Source organism: Zalophus californianus, chromosome 7 (assembly GCF_009762305.2).
Source record: "Zalophus californianus isolate mZalCal1 chromosome 7, mZalCal1.pri.v2, whole genome shotgun sequence".
NCBI lineage: Eukaryota > Metazoa > Chordata > Mammalia > Carnivora > Otariidae > Zalophus > Zalophus californianus.
Genome location: NC_045601.1, coordinates 134,578,469 through 134,602,393, shown reverse-complemented (window position 1 = coordinate 134,602,393; position 23,925 = coordinate 134,578,469). Strand labels below are relative to the sequence as shown.

At 48.0% G+C, this 23,925-nt stretch overlaps 1 protein-coding gene across 5 annotated transcripts in view; it reads right to left on the bottom strand.

Annotated features, from left to right (window-relative positions):
• JARID2 (jumonji and AT-rich interaction domain containing 2) overlaps positions 1-23,925 on the bottom strand; it is a 246,434-nt gene that overhangs the window by 56,172 nt on the left and 166,337 nt on the right. For all 5 annotated transcript variants that reach the window (XM_035728499.1, XM_035728498.1, XM_027601701.1 and 2 more), the window contains one exon: positions 8,473-8,642. Coding sequence is in view for 2 of the 5 variants with exons in the window: in XM_027601700.1 (XP_027457501.1) it covers positions 8,473-8,642 (170 nt within the window). In the remaining 3 variants the exon portion in view is untranslated. The remainder of the gene's footprint in view (positions 1-8,472; positions 8,643-23,925) is intronic.

Below are 23,925 nucleotides of genomic sequence, written 5' to 3'. Positions count from 1 at the left end.
TTCTTTATCTTAACAAGCTAAACATAGCTCCGTTCTATTTTGGGAAGACCCTACAGGGATTCCCTGCATGCTGTCATTGAGCGGGGGAGTCCAATTCTGTAGCTTGACCTAATAAACCCAGCCGGCCCACCGGGTTGGCATTTTCACGATTGGTCTTTCAGGTCACACAAACAGAACGAAAAGCAGTCGGGCCCTACTACCCTATGAGGAAATTTTAAAACAAAAGAGTGAACTGGTAGGGGCCAGGTTGGGGGGTAGAGGAATAGTTGTCTCTGGATTTCCTGAGTTATCGGAAAGCCCCAATCGTGGACACGGGAGAGTCACAGAAAAACGCAGTTGCCAACTGCCTTGGGTCATTCACCTAACTATGGACATACCACATACTCATCTTACCCCCCCCTCCCAGGGAAACACAAAGTGCCCTGTAAGGCTGTGTGACACCTAGGACACAGCGAACGGCGGGGTCTCCTGGTCTCTTCCAGATCGGCCTTCATAATTTACCTGGGAAGAAGAACTGACAAAACGAGTTCCCCAACTTCATCCACCTCCGTGGGCCCTAAGATTATTTGCCATACCCAGCCTCTCTGTGTGCTGTTTTCTTTAAAGTGATCCACATTTGTGCCTTCAATGATTTACCTGCATAACATCAGGAGAAAATTAGTATCACTTGTTCTAAAGGAAAGGTAATTAAAATTATAGTAAAATTTTAAGACCTCCGCTAAAGCCATCTCTGGTTACCACCAGGGGTACGTGCAGGAGGTTGTGGGGAATAGCCCGCCAGGCCAGAGGCCAAATTCAAAGAGAGCCCCTAATTCCTTACGGGATAAGGAGCTGCCTACGCGATGCTGCCCCATCCTGGGATTGCTCCTTCTTTATATATGTGCAAATCCAAATCACTGAACAAGACCCTCCATGGAATCCCAAAATCTAGAACAAAGTGTCAGCTCAGCAGTCACGTGCTTCTTTGTTGTGAGACTCGTCTGCTTGTCCGTAGAGTGAGGATGAGGTCTTCAGCTGTAACAACTGTGATGACCCCAAAGGGTATAAGGTCACGTACACAAAAGCACCACAAGTTACCTCTCACTGGAACTTCAGTGACAAAGACTCAGGACTATAGCATCAGCCCGTCAGGTAACTTCACACAGGTAGGAGCAAAAGCAATTTCCCATCTGCTTTCCTAAACGGGGAAGGCAAGCAGTTCAAGAACAAAAATCTAGGGGCGGGGGGGGGGACCCTCCCCTTACAATCTTTCCCAAGTTTTTTATCTATGCCCATGGCTTAAAACATACACAAATACACACCCAATCGAATGCAGTGAGGGCTCTCTGGCTCTACCTCAAAAAAACCAAACCACACGATCACACCACATAACAGCTAGGACGGCCTTCCCTGTAACTTCTACCCATCAAGCTCAGAAGTGGAAACAAGTTAGAAGGTAGCTTTATCAAGCTCACACGGCCACTCTTTGAACACGGCCAAAGTCTGTGCTCTCTTCATCATGCAAAGCATCCACAAATCCTAACAGACGCTGAACGCTGAAGGCGGGGTCACCTTGCCTGGGGGACACGCATACTGTGAAAATTAGTAAAGGGAGACCGCATTCAAGTTGGGAGGCTAGAGAGGGGAGCCAGGACACCATCAATGTAAATTACAGGAAGAAGTGTCCATTTTCAGGCCCCAACAGAAGAACGGGCAACAGGAAAGAGTCACCAATTATAGGCCCCAACAGGGAAAGATACACACACTGCATCTCCTGAAGAAATCGACCACCCCTGCTATTCAGCCCCTGAGAAATGGTCAGCACCCTGAACTCTTTACTTTTCTCCAATGTACTTTGACTCACAATAACCCCTTCCTGACTCCCTCCTCCACAAAATGTTCCTCTTTGTTGGGTTTGCCAGATGGCATGCTGTGGTCTGTGTATGCCCGAATTGCAATTTCCTGCTGTCCCCCACAGAAGTCCGTTTTTGCTGGTAAAATAACTGAGTTTTATTTTTAAGGTTAACAATACCAAGGACTTTAGTGGTCTCAGAATAATGATGCCTCACAGGCCAGCAACGTGCTCACCAGCAAACAAAACAGGACTGTCCCGACTAAAAGTGTCCCACCCCCCCCCCCCACCGCCATCTACCTTCTCTAAATGGATTTCAGAATCTCTAGAAATTAAGGAGTAGGCCAGAGACGACTGTGAGGAATACCACCGTCTCTGTGCCAGGCGCGGGTGGCGGGGGAAGAGGGAGCCTGCTTTATCTTCAGGGAGGGCAAAGCCTGGTCAGAGGCCAGTTGGCCTGGAGCAGGGCCAGTCCTCCGAGCAAAAGGTCTTGGAATCTTAACTGATCAGGTCGCAGAGCAATTAAAAGGGATCCATCCTTCCCCTCCCTCAGCGCTGAAGAATTCCATGGTTTCATATTTCTTCCCAACTAGCCTGTTAAACTATCCTGGCAAATAAATCGCTTGCTCAGCAGAACTCAGCCACGTAACACAGACTCAATTGGAAAACCAAGCATATAAAGGCTGGTCTATCTGGAGAAAAGAGAAGGTGGCCCCTTTGGCCCTCGAGGCGGTGAGAATATCACTTTGGATCCGACTTCTCTCTGCTACCGCTCAAAAATTAAGATGCAACACGTCTCAGAAGGAGCCATCAAAAAAAAAAAAAAAAGAGTTGTGTACCACTGTGGCATTGGCCTTTCTCCCCAAAGATCCCATCTAATGTAACAGCATTCCCATTTTGCTCAACGAAGTTCATTATTAGCGCTGAAGTGTTCCTTGCAGTAGGACTGCTTAATTGCTTTCTAGCAGGTTAATCCCCTTTCATTCTGTGACCTCTAAACCACCCCAGGCTTTCTGCATTTGCCCTACTTACAAATGATCGTCCTCAATACCCAAAGTCAGTCCTCTATCTCTGTATGTTCTCCTTGTCAATAAGGCCGGCAAAGGGCTTTAGAGAATCAGCTCCCCAGGAGGCGGGCTACCTGCAATCTTGGCTATTCTGCTGGTCTTTCGGAAGGTTCCTCCCTAAATCTCAAATCCTGCCTTATCTCGGGGATGACCACCGAAGGCCCTGGCTGGGCCTACTGAATGCCCAGGAGCTTTAGTTTGACCCCACAGCAAGGGGCAGGGGCCACAGACACCACCTACACATCTTACAAATGAGGAAACAGGCTTATCGCAGACTGAGTCACCTGCCAGAGAGAGGAGATTCTAGGCCTTGGACCTGGATGCTTCAATAACTGACCCCCACCCGGGGTAGTGGAGGGAGGGGGGCCTTTCTGCAGCCTCAAGCCATTTTCCACCGAGCCGCCAGCCAGGATCACCTTCTGAAAAGGCCCAGGCATGGTAAATCACCTTGTCAGTTGCAGAACCCCACTGGGGCCCAAGTATCTAGCCCAAGGCCCGCAGGAGTGGACAACACAGCTCACTTCCCTGCTGCTTTCTCTGAGGGCCTCCCAAACAACACACCAATCCGTACTTCGGCAGGGGCCTGCCCCCCTTGCCTTCCACAAAGACAGCTCAAGTGCTCCTTCCTTTGCACGGCTGTCCCAGGCACTTCCTTCCGGCTTGTGCGCCGTGCACACACACCTCTACCCTGGCAGCTTCCACACGTTTGCCCTGAGCCTCTCAGCTTTCCTGTTCCTCATCTCTGTTTTCTAGGTGTCTAGCATATAAAAAGGGTTCCACAGAGGCCTGCCGAATTAATTAGCAATTGAATGACAGCTGATCACTGAAGATTCTCTAAGACTCTAGAAACAAAAGGCAGGCAAATCCCCAAACAGAAAGCCCTGCTTTGCACAAAGGCGGACAGTGCTGTTCCTTTACCTAGAATACCGCCCCCCCAAAAGAGCTCTCTGCGATCCGCAGGTCTGTGACACCCACTGTCATGAGAACCAAAAGTGTGTGTGTGTGTGTGTGTGTGTGTGTGTGTGTGTGTGTGTTTCAGGAATCCCCTCTGGGAATCCCCCTTGTTTCCAGTGCCCCATAAAGAGAAAAATGTAAATAAGACAATCATTTAACCTGCCACTGCTCTACTGCGCTAAGCTTTTTAATCTGTTAATAATCATAGTCAGAACAAAGGGAAGACGACCCAGCTCATTAAGAATAACGAGAGTAGTGACAGAGCATGGTGGTGGTACCAGTCGCTGGGCACAGTGCACTGACACACAGCCCCCTCGGAGGGGACCCGGCGAAGATACTAATTACGCCTCAGGCAGGGCACATGTGGACCCCCTTCAAAGCAGCTACTTAAAGATAAATACACTGCAGGCAAACCCTTCAAGCCCCGCTGCACTATTCTTTCCATGTTCTGTTCCTTTAGAAATTTTAGGTCATGATCTTAAATAGGGAAGGAGAGCGAGCACGTCCCTTGCCGAGCCGAACTGAAAGGTCTCTGAGGGCCTGGAAGCAGATTTTTTAAATCACTAAGGCTTCTGAACCCTGAGTGGCTGGCTGGCATGTTTACATATATACACTAATCCCAGTTATTACTAATGGTACAGAGACTCCCCACCTCCCCCCAAGGTTTTCGTTCAAACTACCTGATGGAAGTGTGGAGAGAAGGCAATGGTCTTGGGATCTCAGGATGCTGTGAATGGATAATCCATTTGATTTGACTCATTACTTCTGCAGCCAGACTCTCCTCCTCTAAATAAGGAGCTTATTAAAGGCTGATTTTTACCCCTAAAAGCGCCCGCCATCACCCAAGACGGATGGGGCGGACAGGGCTCTTTATGCAGAACCTAGAGGGGGGGGGGTGGGGGCTCTGACAAGCTCTCTGTGGTTTGGAATCTGCAACCCAAGAAGAAAGCGCTAGAATGCAGGTGTAAGTTGTTACAGTCGCATTCCCAGCTGCCAACTTTGGAGAAGATGGGGAGGCAAGGCAAAGACCTAACTGGGGACTGGGTAACGTTTTCCCTAGATGCCATTTACCTAAGCAATCAGCATGCCTCTCCCATCAAGGTCCTTCTCCAAATCTCCCAAACCACAAAGGGATTTTTTAAAAATAATGCATATACAGGTAGACAGGACACAAATCCCTCTCTAAAAAAATGAGTTGCACCCACTCCACGGTAAAGATGTTCCTAACTAAATTCAGTTCTCAACAGCCAATTTTCTGGCATCCTAACGGAACAAGATCAGTGAAGCCTTTCCCTAAAGAAAAGTAAATAGGAGTCATAGCTCCAGGTTAAATCTGGCTTTGAATGCACTAAGATGCCACGTGTGACCAAAGGCACAAAAGCAGAGTTCCACCAACCCTGAACTTTATTTACCTGAAGCACCTTGCTGCTGAGGGCCCAGTTAACCCTTTCAGAGACTGCTTTAACTCAAATTCCTTCCTCCCAGCACCTCGTCCCACGGTCTCTCCATTACGGATGACAGCCCAGCAGGGCTCGCTGGTCATGCTCCCCACTTTTTCCTTCACAGACACCCCAGCGTGCAAGCTTCTCATGCGGGTCTCTCACACATTCCTCTCCATCTTCACCCTCGACCCCTGGGATCCCTAGAATCTCAGCAGGGAGCTCTGCAAAACCTAATGGAGATGAGCCACCTGCCTCATCTCCCCTTGGTCCAGGCCAAGTGATGTCCGGAGGGAGTCTCTTGAGAACTTTCAATAGCCTCTAATGTCCAACGTGAATGTTAACTCTTCACTTTCCCTTCTTTAAGGTGTCATTCCTAAATCAGTGGGAGGGAGACCAGGGAGGGAGGGAGGGGGGGGAGTAACGATGGTGGCCTAGGTTGGGATGTCAGAGCCAAAGTAGGGGGAGGAGGGTGTTCACATGGGGTTGGGGGGGGTGGCGCCAGCCCAATCAGGAGTGTCAGAGCCAAGCAAGTTCACAAGGGTCCCACATGGCGAAGGAAGGGGTGGGAGCAGACACTGGGTGGGGAGGGGGGGTTCACGCTGGAAAACACTGATCAAATGAACAAACCCAGTAGGGATAACAAGAGCCAGGTTTCTCAGTCTTTAACGTGAAAAGGACAAAAACCAGAATGAACCCACAGATGTTAAACTGAAATCGGAGGTATCGGTGCTAATTCATGGATTTCAATACACACACAGACGTGGACCTACATCTAGATACACTGAATGAGCACATGGTACACACACGAGTCCCTGTGCACGTGTGTGCGTGCGCACACAACACTGCACACATTCACAAAGCACCTAAAAGAAAGGACACTCCAGCTAAGAGCACACCTCAGGCCCAGCCGCTGCCACTTCAAACAGGGCTCCTTGGAGAAGCAGCTGGTTCCAGACCCGAGGAAGGGAAATGAGGATGAGCCTGGAGCAGTGACGGGCCCAGAAGCAAGGCCACAAAGAGGACAGGGACAGGGCAGAAAGGACAAAGAAGCCAGCACGCCGGGGCTCCACTGAGGAAACCTGGGACAATCTAAACACCAATACAGAGCAAGAAAGAGGCATCTGGCTGGCTCAGTCGGTAGGACATGCAACTCAATCTTGGAGTTGTGAGCCCCGTTCGGGGGGGTAGGCAGACTGTACTTAAAATTTTAAAAAAAATATTTCAATGAAGATATATATAGATATATAGAGAGATACACACACACACACACACACACACACACTTATATGTGTGTATATTTTTTAACTGGCTCCACGCCCAGTGTGAAGCCCAAGGTGGGGCTCGAACCCAGAACCATGAGATCAAGACCTAAGCCAGTACCAAGACTCGGACACTTAACTGACTGAGCCACCCAGGTGCCCCAAAATAATATTTTTTTTAAAAAATGGATTATGACCCTTTGAATGAAATAAGAATTGAGCTCACACAGATTTTTTTTAAAATGAATAGTGTTTGATGAGAAATGGAGTATGGAGTTTCAAAGAACCTCCCAACAAAACACTTATAAAGTGCTATTCTGGCCAAAAATGCAAAACGTGAATCTAATGATGAGGAAACGCTCGACAACCCAAATGAAGGGCCATTCCACAAAACAAATGGCCTATAATCTTCAAGAGTCAAGATCACAAAAGACACAGAATGAGGTGGACATGCTCCAGAGTAAGACCATTAAAAATGCCCAACTAGGACCTGGATCCTCCCGCTCCAAACTGGATCCTCTCTCTAGGGCATCTGAAGCCAATCCAAGATGAGGGTTTGTAAGTGGTAGTGACGGATCATTGTCAATGTCCTAATTTGGGTCATTAAAGGAGAATGTCCTTAATTTTAAGAAAATACACACTAATGTGTTAAGGAATGATGGGGTACAAGGTGGAAATTCTCAAATAGTTGTTGAAAAACTTCTACCATACTGAAATCTTGCTGTAACTTATTTCATAAAACTATTTTTTTAAGTACAGAACCCTAAACCTCAAGCCCCACCCCCACCAAAATGACCAACAGCAAAGACCTTGACCTCCTGCTCACTTTCTGTCAACCAACCCCACCAGAGGAAAGCTCCACACTCATGGCTTTCTCTATTCTAACACTCCTCTGCACCTCCCATGGCCAACAGAGGCTCTCTGACAATCTTTTACATTCTTCATCAACAACCGTGATGAACTTAGTTCCTACAGTAGCCAGTTTCCCAAGACAGACCATGCAAATCCAAACTCAACCTTTATTGCAAAATTTTATCCTCGACTTTGCACTTGATTCCTCAGTCCTATTCACGTAAATGGACCACTATTTTCACCACTTATATACAGTTGACCCTTGAATAATATGGAGGTTACTTAGGGGTGATGGAATAATCCACTTGTAACTTATGACCCCCCAAAACTTAACTAGTAATAGCCGACTGTTGACCACAACACTTACCCATAACATAAACAGGTGATTAACACGTATTTTGTATGCCGCATGGATTAGATATTGTATTCTTAAAGTAAGCTAGAGAAATGAAAACGCTACTGAGAAAATTGTAAGGAAGAGAAAATACACACACCGCTGTATTTAATGAAAAACAAAACTAAAAAACCACCCTCGTAGAAGGGGGCCTGTGGTGTTCAAATCTGTGTTGTTCAAGGGTCAACTGTACTTGGAAAGTATTGCTTAAATTCTTCCCAAAGGAGTACAGTGAAAAGTGAGAACCTCACTCGAAGTGACTTCAGACAGACTTTACAAAACTTGAGCAAAGGAGACGATCGCCACTCACAATGCCCGGGGCAGGGGGGGTCAAAAGACAAAGCACAGTGTTGGCAAAGCCCCTGTGTGGTGGTGATGGTGGGGTTCGGGAAGGGGGATCGGGAAAAGTCAGGCAGTAAAATTAAAGCTATAGCAATGATGATCTGTGAGACAGTGGGGAGAAGCCAAGAAAGAGGACTTAAGTGTCAAATGAGAATAGAAGGAGAAATAGGAAGACTCCAACACCGCCTTCCCCTCCATGGCACTGGTCACCTCAAACGTCCCCCAAACCAGGCTGGGAAATGGAAAGCCGTTTGCAGCATGGAGCACAGCTGCTAACTCTACTCCTGGGAACAGGGTCTTCCTCTCCACCTGGCGGGGAACGCAGTCTCACCTCGAAGGCAGAGAAAGGTAAGAAAGTCTTCTGTCTTGGGCTTCCTTTTAGAGAGGTCAGAGATTTGAGTAACTGGAGGGGGCAGCAATGGTTCCACTATCTTTACCGGAGTTGTGCTGGGACTGTTCGGCTGAGACTGCGCAAACTTCCTTTGTGCTTGCAGCCTGGGCCTGGAAAAGCAAAGGAAAATTAAAAATGAATTAGGCAGAGATCGGAGGACATAGATCTACGTGCGGCCATAAAGTCAGGACACGAGAGGAGAAAAAAAAAAAAAAAAGACCCTAATTCAAGCAAACTCTTTCTAATTAAGGTTCTCTATCTCTCACGCTCTCATAAACCACAGGCCTGATGCAGAGGGCCATAAATTTGGTTAAAAGGCTATGTTTTGTACACGGATATAAAATGGGTGCCCTGAGCGTGCGTGCACAAACCACATGTGGGCCTGGGCATTGCCAACACCGCATGCGGCCTCTGAGGACGTGGGATTAATGAATGGCTTTTCTAGTTTTAAATTAAGTCCAGAGTAATGACAAAACATGCAAATCATCCTGCCACACGTATCCAGCATTGTACGCTTCAACGGGGTACTGTCACAAACACATACACGATTCCCTTCATTTGTGCCCTGACACCTGGCACCTGCCCCGGCCCCCACCTGCCTGCACGCTGCTGACCCTGTCCGCACACCCCCGGAGGAAGCAGTCTCCCCACCTCCAATCCCTTCTTGCCCCAATCCAGCCACACAAACTCATTACAAGAATGAAAGCTTATAATGCAGAATAATCCATTTCTCTAGTCCATCTGAAATACAAATTCTGGGCACCCTCTGCTTATAGGTGAAGTCCAAACTTCTCTGTCAGGGATTCGAAAACTGGCCTGAATATCTTACCTGTCGGGCTTCTTTCCCGACACAGTCCTACATACATATCGACCCCTCGTTTATCCACGGTGTCTACAAATCACAACACTTCTCTCCTTGGCTAGGCATCTTTCCTTTACAAAATCTTACATGCAAGACACTGCTTTCCATCCCTGGAATCCTGATGAGTCTTGGAGAGCCTTCTTTACTTCCTTCCGAACACTGTAGCTGTTAATTTTCCTGCTTCCATGTAAGAATACTACCTTATTTTTAGTTTATGTGTAACTAACGGACATTTATCACGAATGACCTCATATCAGCTCCTTCTTCACTGTAAACATCGCAATTCGCAAGGGGAGTGGTAGGCACCTCCGAGGGCAAGAACCTGCAGGGGTACCCTGAGACTGTCTAGCCAGCCCTGCTCATAAAGACACTCAACATACAGGATTTGAGGGCAGGGGGAGAAAAAAACAAAACCGAAGGAACCACAAGCAGCCCAACGGCACAGGGATGGGTCAGAATCTAAATCTGAATCAATCCCTGTGTGAAATTGAAAACTGCCCTCCCCCCGGAAAAACCGCTTTGAGTACTGAGTAATAAAAGAAAACCAGGGGGCGCCTGGGTGGCTCAGTCGGTTAAGTGACTGCCTTCAGCTCAGGTCATGATCCTGGAGTCTGGGGATCGAGTCCTGGGATCAAGTCCCATATCGGGCTCCCTGCTCGGCGGGGAGTCTGCTCCTCCCTCTGACCCTCCCCTCGCTCATGCTCGCTCTCTCTCACTCTCTCTCTCATTCTCTCTCAAATAAATAAAATAAAAAATCTTAAAAAAAAAACCCAGATAGATTACTAAAGCACAAATAAGTCTTCCTTTAACTATTGGAATTGCATAAAATAGTAATCATAGTATCTTAAATGGCTGATGACCACAATTCTTTCACACGTTAAATCAAACTAGTATAGCAAAATACACACACACCCCCTCTCAGTTTTCTACTAACAAACTAAAAAAACGTGAACCACCCCTTGTCCTGACCAGTCTCTACTCTTGCCTCTGTTCCCAAACCCACGAGAAACACCACCGTACAGATGACGTGCCCAGTACCAACAACATCTGCTCAAAAGGGAGACAGCACCCCCACTCCTGACTTACGGGGCAACCTCCGGTCCTTGAATTGTACAAACATTACGGCTAATCACAAGTGCTCGCGAACCCAGGAGTAACCACAGTGAAGCCACCACATTCGAAAGCTATCAGCAGAAAGCTGAACAACTTAAAGGAAAACTCCCAAATACTAAAACGGTAACAGAAGAGGACAACACCACTGTCCCCTTGTTACAGAGAATGAAGAGTTTTGTAACCAACTGACTGCCGCATATAAGACGAGACACACCAGAAGCGTGTGCAGGGGAAGCCACTAAGCCCGGGGCGGGGGGGGGGGGGGCCCTCCAGGGAGAGATGCTTAAGGACCCGATGAAGGTGGGGGTGAGACTGAGCTAGCACGTGTGATTCTCAAACTGCGAGGAGGATCACAGTTGTGAGTTTGGTGATGTTCCCCCCCCCGCCCCACTTTACAGTTTCTATCAGTTGCAAATGGGAATCTTTATAATAGGACTAAACTGGGGGGTGGGGGGTATGAAAAAAAGGACCAGCTAAGCAACGCAATGCCACCATCGGGGTGGACGGGCCCCACAGAACTACCTGGCTCTTCCAGCGTGAAAATAAAACGTCCCTTCCCTGTGAAAATAAAAACCCTGGTCATCGGATTCCAGCTGAAAAGTTAATCTTTTTAAATCGGGAATCGTAGGAACGCGTACATCTTCATCTGAACAGACCCAACACGCTGAGCATTCAAGAAACTGGACAGAAACACTGCCAGCCACTGAGCGGGCTGATGCTTAGGGCTTTATTTATTTTTTTTTTTTAAAGTCAGCAACAACAAATGCCACACATCATGAGCCCAAACCGAAGTCCGACACGCAAACACCGACGAGGCACGAACGACCGGTCGGGACGCAGGAAGGTACTCCACACATTCGGGACCCGAAAGATAAACTGCTCCCACCATTGTTCACCTTTTGCCTGATGACTTGCTCGGTGAGACCATGAAAAATAAAGCCATTAACAGATTAAAAAATGGCAGGCAAATAAATTACCCCTTAGAGGACTAAGCCAAGCTCCCAAGTGATTATTTGTGAGACCCAGATGAAAGCAGAGATTGAGCCATGAGACAAACCAGTATCTTTTTTTTTTTTAAACGGCAGCCAGAAGACTATTTTGCACGAAGTGCAGGTCTGTGGTTTGGCTTCTCATCCTGCAGAGTCCTGGGAGGATTACAGAGGTGTTGGCTGGGCTTTGCTGGCCCCACACAACAGAAGAGTTTGGATGACACAACTTAGAGGCCACATCTATGGGGGTAAGCACTCTTGGCACGCTCGGCTGTGCAGGTAATGTTTGAGGTGACTCATTCCAGAATGCTGGATACAAGGAAATGAGTGCATGTTATTTTCAATCAGTAAAGAAGGGGTAGTTGAGGGGTTCCCAGACATGCTAAAGAACCAGAATATCTGCACTTGGAGAGGCCTGGGGAGGAAAGGTGCTCTGTGGAGCTGAGGGGCAGGCCACACAGGACACCTACCAAAGGCTGAAGAGGGAGATGGAGGGCCAGTCTCCGGCAGCATCAAGCAGGTGTACCCACCTCCTGAGGCATTTACTTCACCCACCCCCTTCTATTGGCTGACATTTCGCCCAGAACCACATGCACCGCCCTATCCATTCCTTAGAGTGAAGATGCCTGAAAAGGACAACACCATTTGGACAAAGACGGTTCCGAATCATCATGGGGGTGGAGAGAGTATAGGGTCCCTGGGGTCAAGCGGAAAACACTATGTGGGGTCTTGAGGGATAGCCAGATGGCCCTTCACTGCCCACCGGTGGTCCACAGAAACACCAGCATATAGAAAGCACAGAGGCCTTGTGTTCCTCATCCAAACCACAGAAGGGATCAGAGCATGATGCAGTCTCATGTTTGTTTTATTAACTGATCAAGGAAGGAGTTTCCCCTTACAGAAGGCTTCATTCTAGAATGCTAGGTACATCCTTAGGTCAAGAAAACCCAATTAAAGCAAACTTCCCAGCCAGCCAGCCAAGTTACACAGATCAGACCAACTGAAACCAGCGGAGGAAGACATGAATAAATGTATTTATAGATGAATAAATATATGGAGGGTTCCATTTTATTTACCGTGTGCTACAATCAAGAGTTGGGGGCTATGGGGGTGAGGGAAGAGAAGTAGTCTCAGGTCAAATCACACCATCACTGCCCGTCCATGGTGTGTGTGTGTGTGTGTGTGTGCGCGTGCGTGCGTGTGTGCGCGCACGCGTGTGCATGCACGCCAAGTAAAAGACTAAAAAATTCAAACAGCAAGCTCAGAGAATATAGATACAGGCTGCTATCTGTTTGGTGTTCAAGACAAATGTTAAAAGCTAAAGGCTTTCATTTTTTTTTTGAAGGATCTTGTCAAGATCGCCCTCACTACACAGATCAACCAACTGAGCGGGGGACACCTGCCTAAGGCCACACGCAGCTTGGGTGCAGGACAAACAAGACCAAAAAGCAAATGCTGGTTGCTCGGGTCAGAGTTTTCTCAGTCACATCATGCTGCGTCCATGTGGGACGCCTTGTCACAGGCAAGGCCATCTGGTGTGCCTTCTCTCAAGAAGCTCCCAGGTCTGGGAGTCCCAGGCCAATTCACTCATTTAAAAAAAAAAAAAAACAAAAAACCCAACTCAGCCCTGGTGGGGTGAATCCCATTTAAGCTAAAGTGTCCCAAAACGGAGGAAAGAAAATGTGTTGGGAAGAAAGAAAATGTGTTGAGATGAACGTCAACTCACTGATCTAATCTCTTGAGTGTCATTCTATGTAGAAATAGATGCCCTAAAACAGAGGCAAATATCCTAAGGGATCTTGCTTACTTGAGACTGCGCTCTCCATGTGGAATGCTCTTCCCCTTTCTCTTGCCATGGCTGGCTTCTTTACAGAAGACACGCCCTCCATCAATGCAGGGAGGGCACGGCAGGAATGCGGCACTGCTGTACCCCAGATAAACATGCACCATCCACTCCTGAGGAATCACACAGTTAAACACACCCATGTTTTCAGAGCGGAGGGGCAGACTGAATGCTATCCAGAGGTGCCGGGGAGAGCTGGGTGGCCCTCAAAGAGACCCAATAGGAACGGGAGAGGGAGAGGCATGTGGTTCTGCCCCAGGGAAACTGACCAGCCATCCCTCTCTAAGTCTACCCAAAGGTCAACCGGGATCCGGTGTCACTGTGGATCCATTTCATAGGAATCTACAAAGCACCTGCCCAAACGGTCCCCTTTCGACCATGTCCATGGTCATCACTTAGTTAAGAATTCACCGAGCCATGTGCCTACCAGCAGCACTGTCCAATAGAAGCCAAGTGATGGCTTCTCGACCACCATGATACACAAGAGGCCATCCCACCACAAGGCATGATGCCCTTGTGGTCCATGTGTCACAATGCCCCTGGGCCACAACCCGCCAGACCCAGGAGGACGGTCCTGCCGCAGGCCCATGCATGCGGGACAGGCACACGGAGACGGTGCATGCTGCGGGAGCTCCCATGGGGAGGCTCCATCCTCCCCCTTCTCCCTTCCACTCCCTGAGCTGCACACAAAGGCTGCCATCATCTTTCTCCGGAGCCTTCTCACATTTGGGGTTTAGCTGGCATGGCCAATAGCCAAAAGAATGTTTTGCTCGATCACTTAAAATTTTACCCAAATAAATCTTCAAGTATGTTTCATGTTTAGGTTAAAAAAAAAAAAAGGTACAGTACCTTTATAGGAACAAAGAAACACACCACAAGTAACACTGGTATTATTTTGAAAGTTAACAAACTGCAAGACACCTGTAAAGAAACACCACTGATGAGCCACCTAAGTTCTATGCAGAGTATTTTGTTTTGTAGGAAGCCTCCCTGTGCCCCACCCTCCGCTGTCCTCTGATCACGCACAAGGACACCGCCTGCCCCATGAGAAGACTCACAGGGGGGTGGCCGTGGTATTCCCGGGTTCCGTGGGCCTTATCTACAGGACCGAGTTACCCAGCCGGGTGCCATCTGTGCGCTCCATCTCTAGGGTAGCCCCAAACATGGCACGACAGCAATCTCTAGGTTAATTACATTCCAGTTCTGTCCGGGATTTCTGAGAGTTTACAAACCCAAGGAGGACACAGTGCAGGAGCAAGGGACACCGGGGGATTTAAAGAAACGCCCAGCTGGCCCCCTGTGGAGGGGCGTGTCTGCCAAAACACCGTTTTATTAACTCAATTTTCCAATATTAACAACGTCAGCTGGTAAAATCCAATTACTTAGATTACATCTCAATTCTAAACAAAGAGCAAGGAATGGGTGGGAGTGGAGGGCAGATTCAAAAAAAAAAAGGACACATCGTGTCTGGCAAACGCAAAGTGACCAGCATGGCTGTGCTCTTTGTGCCGGGGTGGGAGCGGGGTCTGAAGCTTTGCCAACTTGCTGAAAGGCCTATTCAAAAAAAAAAAAAAAAAAAAAAAATTCCTGCGTTTCCATCCCCAAAATAATTACCCACTCTATTCTACCCCCAGACACACACACTACAAACCTGGCAGTGACTCAAAGAAATCAGGACTGTATGTGTGCGCGCGTGTGCATGTGTGTGATGGAGATTGTGGGGGGTCGAGCAGGGGATAGCCCCTGCCCAGGGCAAGCTGCCCACCAAATTCAAATGCAAGTGCAGTTGTGGGCAAACCACAACAGCATGGTTGTCAACATCCTGTAGAGTAGAGAGAAAATAAACATATCCTCAAGTGAACCGGGAGGCTAGCAGAGACCGACTCATCCCCAACTGTATGTAACAAGAAGCCCTACCAATGGACGACCCCCTTCTATGCTCACCTCCCACCCTGCTCCAAGCTGCCCACCAGGGTTTGCTTTACCAGCGTGTGAGGACGTCTCAGGACAGGAAAGGGAAGTCAGGGGAGAGGCGCACTACTACGGAGAACGCCTGCCTTATGGGGTTTCTGGAGCTCCTGCCATACTGGTTTTCATAGGTCTCATTCCTTGCTTGAACTCATAAACTGATGGAAGAGGCTATGGATGCTCAAAACCACAGGATGGGAAATATCCACAGCCTTTGTCTTCATAAAGTTACACAGGCAGCTATTCAGAATCAAGTTTGCTGCCAACCAGATGTACCTAAAGGAACTGCTGTCCCCGAATCCCCTGAGAAGGAATGCTCAAGTCTGGCTTGGTCAGGGTGGTACAAAGGAAGGAACAGGGGTCCCAAAACCCGGGGTTTAGTTCTACAGAGTTGCTCTAGGGCAGGTTGGCCTTCTATTTCGGAGGGGCTGCGACAGCACACTACAGAAAGGAAAATAATACTGAGGCCCCGTCTAGCTCCATCTTGTCTGACCCCATCTATAAAACGTGAATACGGTAATTCCTACACTAAATTCCCCTTAGATCTGTGACTTCCTAATTCCACATGAGAAATACCAGACTTTCTGCCTGTGCTCAGTGGGAAGTCAGAACCTCAATCTTCCAGATGCCTGCTGGGGCTACGCCCAAGATTCTGAGCACCAAGTTTCCAACCACAGGTTGTCCTGCCAGTCAGCCAATGGGGTAACTTCTCGATTCTGAGATAAATATCCTGCCTGGCACTTCAGAAGGTGCAAATAGAAGAGTTAAAATATATACACTTTTATTTTTTTATATATTTTGTAAAGATTTTATTTATTTATTTGAGAGAGAGAGACAGAGAGAGAGAGGGCACATGAGAGGGGGGCGGGTCAGAGGGAGAAGCAGACTCCCTGCCGAGCAGGGAGCCCGATGTGGGACTCGATCCCGGGACTCCAGGATCATGACCTGAGCCGAAGGCAGTCGCTTAACCAACTGAGCCACCCAGGCGCCCTAAACGGCACAATTCCAGGAGTCGTTCCACAATTCTTTTTTAAGATCCTACATTCTGCTTAAGATTCCGTCTTTCCAACTACGAATAAATCCCTCATTTAGGGCAACACACCAACTTCCTTCAGAACCCAAAAACACCCTGAGAAATACCAACATGACGCAAATATGTGTGTTTATCAGCTCTACCCATCAAAACACCGGACGCCCAAGGAGAAGGCAAGCCCAAACCCAAATATCACCCAACTGCTCGCACACACCACACTCCCTCAGAACACAGACACTGGAAAGCAGATAGAAGAAAGAAAGGTGTGGGGGTGCCTGAGTAGGGTCACCTTAGCTTAGCTGAGTTAAGCATCTGACCCTTGACCTCAGCTTATGTCTTGATCTCAGGGTCCTGAGTTCAAGCCCTGCACTGGGCACCATGCTGGGCGTGGAGCCTACTTAAAAAAGGGGGGGGGGGGAGACCTTTGCATTTTTTTACTCAGAGGAAAGGACTAGGGAAGAGGAAGGAGAGTATCAAAATTTAATAATAGCACCCAATACCAGTAAGCCAATGTAGCAAGCACAGCATCTTCCTAAGAAAAAGATTAGTTGGGCACATAAATCTCAGGTGGATGGGGACAGCCCAGCCCAGAAAAAATGGTATGCAGAGTAACATGCAGTAAAGCTTTTGATTCAATTAATTAAAAATTATGCAATTATGCTTTTAAAAAAAAATCTTCCGCAGCACCCTAAAATGTCAAAGAACCAAGGACAGCCTGGAAATCATGACTCTGTCATGATCAAGGAAATATTTGACACTGACTTCTTTTGTGAGCTAGAAAGCAACCATGTCAAATTTGAGAGGGATCATCATTAATCAACAATTAAAGCAGCAACAAAGCCCTTTTGTTCTGTCAGTCACAAATGTCACACGTGTTGTGGTTTACCACCTATGGAAAACTGCCTGTTTTTGCCACGCCAGGCACCAGAACCCTCTTTTTATCGGGGGGGGGGACCCCAGCCTCAACCGCAGGATCCAAGAGCTGCAAACGCTCTTTCTCTACAGAGACAGTTTTGTGGCAATCCTGAGCAAAAACTCTATCTTACAGCAGAAGAAAGGTTAAGAGTCCTAGGATACCACATGTAAGTTAGGAATCCAGCCAGGACCTGGGCAAAGAAATTCCTAATACATACTGTAGTTACAAGGTGTAAACAAATTATCTAAAGTCCATTCAGTTTTAAAAGCCTCAAAGAGCCAGTTAAAATGTTAATCTGCCTTTCCACTCTGTCTGGAGGTGGCGTTGCCAATTTTGTTGTTTTTTTTTTTTTTAACATTTCAAAAAAAACCCAGGCATTTTCTCAATGTTACTCGATACCCAGTTGCAGGCGGCCAGAAATCTCCCTTGAATCCTGGCGAAGGTGATGGCTGGGGAGGGACGTGAATCACTCAATGGGGCAAGAATCAGGTCTAACCTCCTCCCTTCCTTCGAGGAAAAAAAGAAAAAATATGAAGAAATGACATCTTAGAATGCTTCACGGCTCATTCATTAAAAAACAAAATCGGGTGGAATCCTCTAAAGGGTATAACCAGAGTCAATCCCATAGGAACTCCCCACCAGAAACACGCTCGAGGGGGTCGCGTGGTGGGGGGAGGCTCTCGACACACCAAAGCACAAAGGCAGTGATCAGAACTAGTCCCAGAATGATCCAGAGCAGGCTTCGGCTTCTCCCGTCCTCTGCTTCTCAGATAGTAAGTCAGTTGACGGAGATCTGCTTTATTGAATGGGTGACAGAGAAGAGAGCCTGTACAATTTCCCCAGCCACTGGAAATTCCATGAAGTAGCCAACAAGCACCAAAAGATGGCAACAGCGAGTCTTCAGACGAGAAGCAGGGCTTCTGATTTTTGCCGATTTAGGACAAGCCCTGGCATTAACCAATTTTTAGGACCTGTGCTAATGACACCGGCTAAGAAACCAGCCGCTGGGTAAGAAAAGCAGCAGCATGAACACTTCATCCCAACTCAGTTACAACTCAAGGTCCTTGCCTGCTTGGAAAATATACGGAAACTCACAATCCAGCATTTTATTTAGATCCTAAAAATATGCAGGGGCTAAAATAAAATCCTCAGGACCGGCTTCAGAAACACGCGCTTCCCCCCAAAAGTGATTCTTACCACCAAGAAAAGATAAAGCAACACTAAAGTAATGCAATATGGTCCGAATGTTTCCTTCACGAGGGAGCCCAAAATGTGAAGTCTGTTCTGTAGTAAAAGGATTCGCGACACTTCACACACTCTCTCTTCTTGAACGTTTAAAGATTTTATTTATTTATTTTACACAGAGAGAGAGAGAGCGCGCGCACAAGCAGGGGGAGTGGCAGGCAAAGGCAGAGGGAGAAGCAGGCTCCCCACTGAGCAGAGAGCCCGATGCGAGACTCGATCCCAGGACCCTGGAATTATGACCTGAGCCGAAGGCAGACGTTTAGCTGACTGAGCCCCCCAGGCGTACCTTTTTTTTTTTTTTAAGGGTTTTATTTATTTGCATGAGAGAGAGTCTTCTTGAACATTCATGAAAGAGGTCTAGGCTCTTATGACAATTGCCTAAAGATGAGAAACCATGATCATAATTAAAGAATCTGCTAGTGGCTAATGAATATAAGAACAGCGAGCATCCTCCCTTCTACTGTGTGTGCTTCGTGATCTGGAGTAATGGCACTTAATTCTTACACTGGAAAACGGGAGCTCCCGTGGAGTCCCAGACTCAGCCACTCCTCTCAAGCTCCTTGGCACTTCTGCACCAGCTGCCATGATGAATCTAGGAGACATGTCAGCAGCACGGAAATTTACATAAAAAACAAGGAAAGCGTGTCAATCCAAAGAAGGCAAAAGACTGTTGACAGATGAACGGATAAAGAAGATATGGTGTATATATGGACTGGAATATTATTTAGCTATTAAAAAAATGGAATCTTGCCATTTGCAACAACATGGGTGGAGCCAGAGAGTATAATGCTAAGTGAAATAAGTCAGAGAAAGACAAAATACAATACGATTTCACTCATATATGGAATTTAAGAAACAAAATAAATGATCGTGGGGGGGGGAGAGAGGCAAACCAAGAAACAGACTCTTTTTATATTAAAGATTTATTTGAGAGAGTACATGAGTGAGCACAAGCATGGGGGGAGGGGCAAAGAGAGAATCTCAAGCAGACTCCTTGCTGAGCAAGGAGCCCGACCCTGATACCACGACCTGAGCCAAAATCAAGAGCCAGCCACTCAACCAACTAAGCCACCTGGGCACCCAAGAAACAGACTCTTAACTCTAGAGAACAAACTGGTAGTTACCAGGGGGCAGGTGGGTGGGGGAATGGGTGAAATAGGTGAAGGGTTGATTAAGGAGGGCATTTGTGATGAGCACCAGGGGATGTAGGGAAGTGCTGAATCCCTAAATCGTACACCTGAAACATACGACACTGTGTTAACTACACTGGAATTCTGAAAAATTCAAAAATTAAAAAAACAACACACACACACACACAAAGAAGGCAAAAGGGAGTCAAAGGCAAGAAAATTAGGAAAATCACCTTCCTAACAATGCCTAGAATATCCTCCAAGCAATGCTGAATCTCTACCCATATTCAAGGCTGCGCAGGGTAACTGTACGTCAGGCTGGGAAGCAGAAACATCTTTCCAAATGTTATCTGCTGACTCAAACCAAACCAAGTGATCTCTTAAGCCAGAAAAGTAAAGGGGAATGAGGAAGAGGTGCACTCATCACATCTTACAACTGAACTCACGATATTCGATCTCATTACATTTTTAATAACCATCCATGACCTCAGGTAAGGCAGTGCTCTCCAGTATAAAAGGCCTCCCAGTTCCTCCCCATCAGCCACCTGGCAGGCCCAGTCCGCTTTTGCAGGTATGAACCACGGGGCCTTTACCTGATGCCATGAATGCACTAAGTGGAAAGAGTCCGCTGCAAATGACTAGCAGAGAATGAACATACATGCCCACCGTAACTGTGGGTGGCTAAAATGAATCCTCAGAAGGGTCTGGTGAGGAGGTATTCTGACTGGACCTAACTTACAGCACAACAGACGTTTCTCCAAGAGAGGAATGTCATTTTGACCACAGGGGAGCTTGTCGAATATGTTTATCTCACTTACAGCCATTTAACCAACAAAACCCCTGCTGTTACTAAGATGAGTGACTTCTATCTCCTTATATCTGTATTTGCCAGGATACTACAGAAATCGCTCAGTGGACTTTTCCAGGATCTGAGCAAAGCCTGCAAGTAGGAACTCCAGAAGGTGAGACAGGGAGTAAAGAGAAATCCAAACAAGCCCTTCCCCCGCCCCACCCCAATGCTGTAGCCCACAGACTAGCAAGGCTTCCCTCTGAGTAGCTCAGCTCCCTGACAATTTCCGACCCCCATTTAGTTGTAGGAAACAAACGGAAGTCCAATCTCTTAGAGAACACAAGATAAACACCCGAGCCCCAAGCACCACTTTGGCAACCCCGAAGGCTGGAAGACTTCCTGTTCAATTAAGCCCTTCATTAATCCCGAAGGCTTGAGCCCATTTTCCTGGTCTACAAACAGGAAGTGATCACGCCTCCAGATCTGTGTCCTTTCCACAAAGGAGGCCACAGCCACAGACGGGGCCCTCGGCTTCAATACTGCCTGGTTCCACTCATTTTCCCCATAGGGCAGGACCAAAGAGAGGGCAGGAGGACCAAGAGCAGAGAAAAGAACTCGGTGAGAATCCAAAGCTCTGCGTGATCCTAACAGAAAGTGAAAACAAAGGAGGGGAATAAATGCAGGAGAAGGGGAGCAATCTCACAACTGAAGCAAAACTCCAATAACAAGGACGTTCTCAACGTTTATGAGCCAGAAGATTAAATAAAAGTGACCAACCTCCAAAATCTGATTTTTTTTTTTAACCCACAGTCTCAAACCCAGCTCCCACAATAAGATTAACTTTTGTGATGGGTCCCTATTCCACCGCCCAACCAAAACCAGAACCAGCTATCTCAGTGGAGTGGGCGAAGCACTCTGTCAAAGGAACATTCTTCAGGGTTCTTTCCAAGCGATGCTGCACCTGCCCCACAAGGCAAGCCCCCTAGGAAGGCAAAGGGGAGAGCCCAAGGGGCACTGTCAGGAAGGGAGGGGGGCAGGTAGGAGGTGGTGGGAGAGTGGGGGGAAACAGTCACATCTTCCCAAACGTTCAGAAACAATGGTATAGGCTTGGGAGTCCCGGAAATCAAAAACCTCCTGCTCGCCTCTGCAATCCACTGATGCACGCCGGGAAGCAGAAGCCTAAGTGCTCGGTTCCTCGCAGCCGGCTTCGGCAAAACACTACGCCAGCCACTGGGCAAATCAGAATCGTGTTCGTAAAGATGTGGGTGAGGGCCAGGGGGGTGCAGAACCACTCACGTAATAATGAGTCTCCTCAATTCCACCCGCCTAAACATGCCCTACAGTCTTCCTTTGATCAAAGACGCAGCATCCATCTTTAACCATGTCAATACGCTGGCGAACACCACCACCCCCAGCCATCATCACCCCACCCCCGCTGCCCCAGGCCATCAGTCAGTCCCGGGAAGCACGGCTGGGGCTTCACCTCCAGCAAGTTGTCACTGAGCCTGGTCGGAGCACGGTTCCGAGCACGGTTCCCGCTGGACACTTAGGGCTTCCTGCCCCCGCCCAACTCCCACGCATGCAAAGTCCCCTCGGAGAGCAGCGTGACCCGCACACCCAGGACGGGCCCGAAGCCCGGGGCCCTGACCGGTTCACCTAAGAGCAGGCGCGCACTTGCCCAGCGTTGTCTTTCATCTGTTCCCATCCAAGTTCACCTCTGTTTGGCGTATTTTACACAATTCCAGGCACCCCACATGTCACCTAGTACTCTTGGGAATGGACATTTCATTGCAGATGTGGGGTACGGTAGTCTAACTTCATGGGGTTTTGTGTGTATGTGTGTGTAAATAACTATTTTCTTTTTTGCCATACCACTTTAAAAACCGAGCCCGTGATACAATCAGTGCTGCAAACAGTAACAGGGTGCATCACGGAGACCGCCAGGGCCACCAGGCAAGTCAGACCTTCTCGCTCTCGGCTGCCACGGTCTCTCAGTTCCAGGATTATAAAGACAGCAGCTAACTCGAGCTAGGAATCACAAAACGGAACCCGACTCCATAGCAAAACTGATCAGCAGTGAAACTAAATGAGCTCAGAAAGCTCAGATTATCCCTGCTCTGCTCGTCCAGTTTCCGCTTGGAGAAAGGAGAGGAAAGGGGCAAGCCCATAATGAACGAGGCCAAGGGAGGAGACCCCCCGCCACACAGTGTGGACACAAGTGCGCGAGCATCTGAGAGCGGAACGGAGGCGAAGGGAGATTCCACGGTGTGATGGAGCTGGACAGCAAGGAATGCACAAATAAAGGCGACAAACGCCGCCTTCCGGCTCCGAACATGAAGACTTCAGTTTCTCGAAGTGCAGGCTCCTCTACCCACAGCAGAACCATATAAAACACGGCCTATGCTCGGCCAGGGAGCCAGCTGGGACCCGGCACTTTGCCACTCCCTGCCAGACCCTGCAACAGCTTCCCTCTGAGACAGAAATAGGTTTGGGAATGCACTCACTCACCACAAAAGAACTTTCCAGGAAGAAAGGTACAATTTATTCCTTCCTGGCCTCCTCCAAGCAAACAACAGACAAAGACAATCCCACACCCCTGGGCTTCCATGCTGATTAGCTCAACAATAAAACCATAAAAGCTGGAGAAGAAGGTTGTGGCTCCCTGGGGGGCCTGGGGCTGCTGGGCTGGACAGGTCATTCTAGAGCTCCCCAGTCCCCAACCTTAAAGCTAGGCCTGAGGAAGAAAGCACCACACGCCAGGTGAGGGAGGCCCATCCTCCAGAGTCCTGTTCTCCCATGAGCTGAACTCCCTTCAAGCAAATGTGAAAACACAGAATATAAACCTCAGACAGGAAAAACTGACGTTGAGAAAAAGAGCTAAGAGCTGGCCAGGCCACGGAGGTAAGAACCCTGTGAGCCGGGTGGTGGGAACCTACATTGGTGCGGCCCCTGTGGGAACAAGAGCTTCCTCAAAACATGAAAACGAGAACTGCCAGACCATCCAGCAATCCCCCTTCAGCCATATATCCGAAGCAATGGAAACACCAGCGCAAAAACACACGTGCAATCCTGGGTTCACTGCAGCATTATTCACGAGAGCCGAGCCACGGAAATCAGCTCCAAGGCCACGGAGGGGTGACTGCATCAAGAAAACATGGTACACAGAATACACAGTGGAATATTATTCGGCCATAAAGACGGAAGAAATTCTGCCAGGTAGGACGTGGGTAATTCTTGAGGGCATTATGTTAAGTCTAAGTCACAGAGAAACAGTGGCCTCACTTATATGTAGAAATCGAAGAAAACCCAAAATTCTAGAAACAGGGTAGGATGGTGGTTGTGTGTGTGTGTGTGTGTGTGTGTGTGAGAGAGAGAGAGAGAGAGAGAGAGAGAGAGAGAGAGAGAGAGAGGGAGAGGGAGTGTGGACAAGGTATAAACTTGCAGTTGATGAATAAGTTCTGGGGTTATAAGGTACAGCATGGAGACTACAGCTGATACTGTACT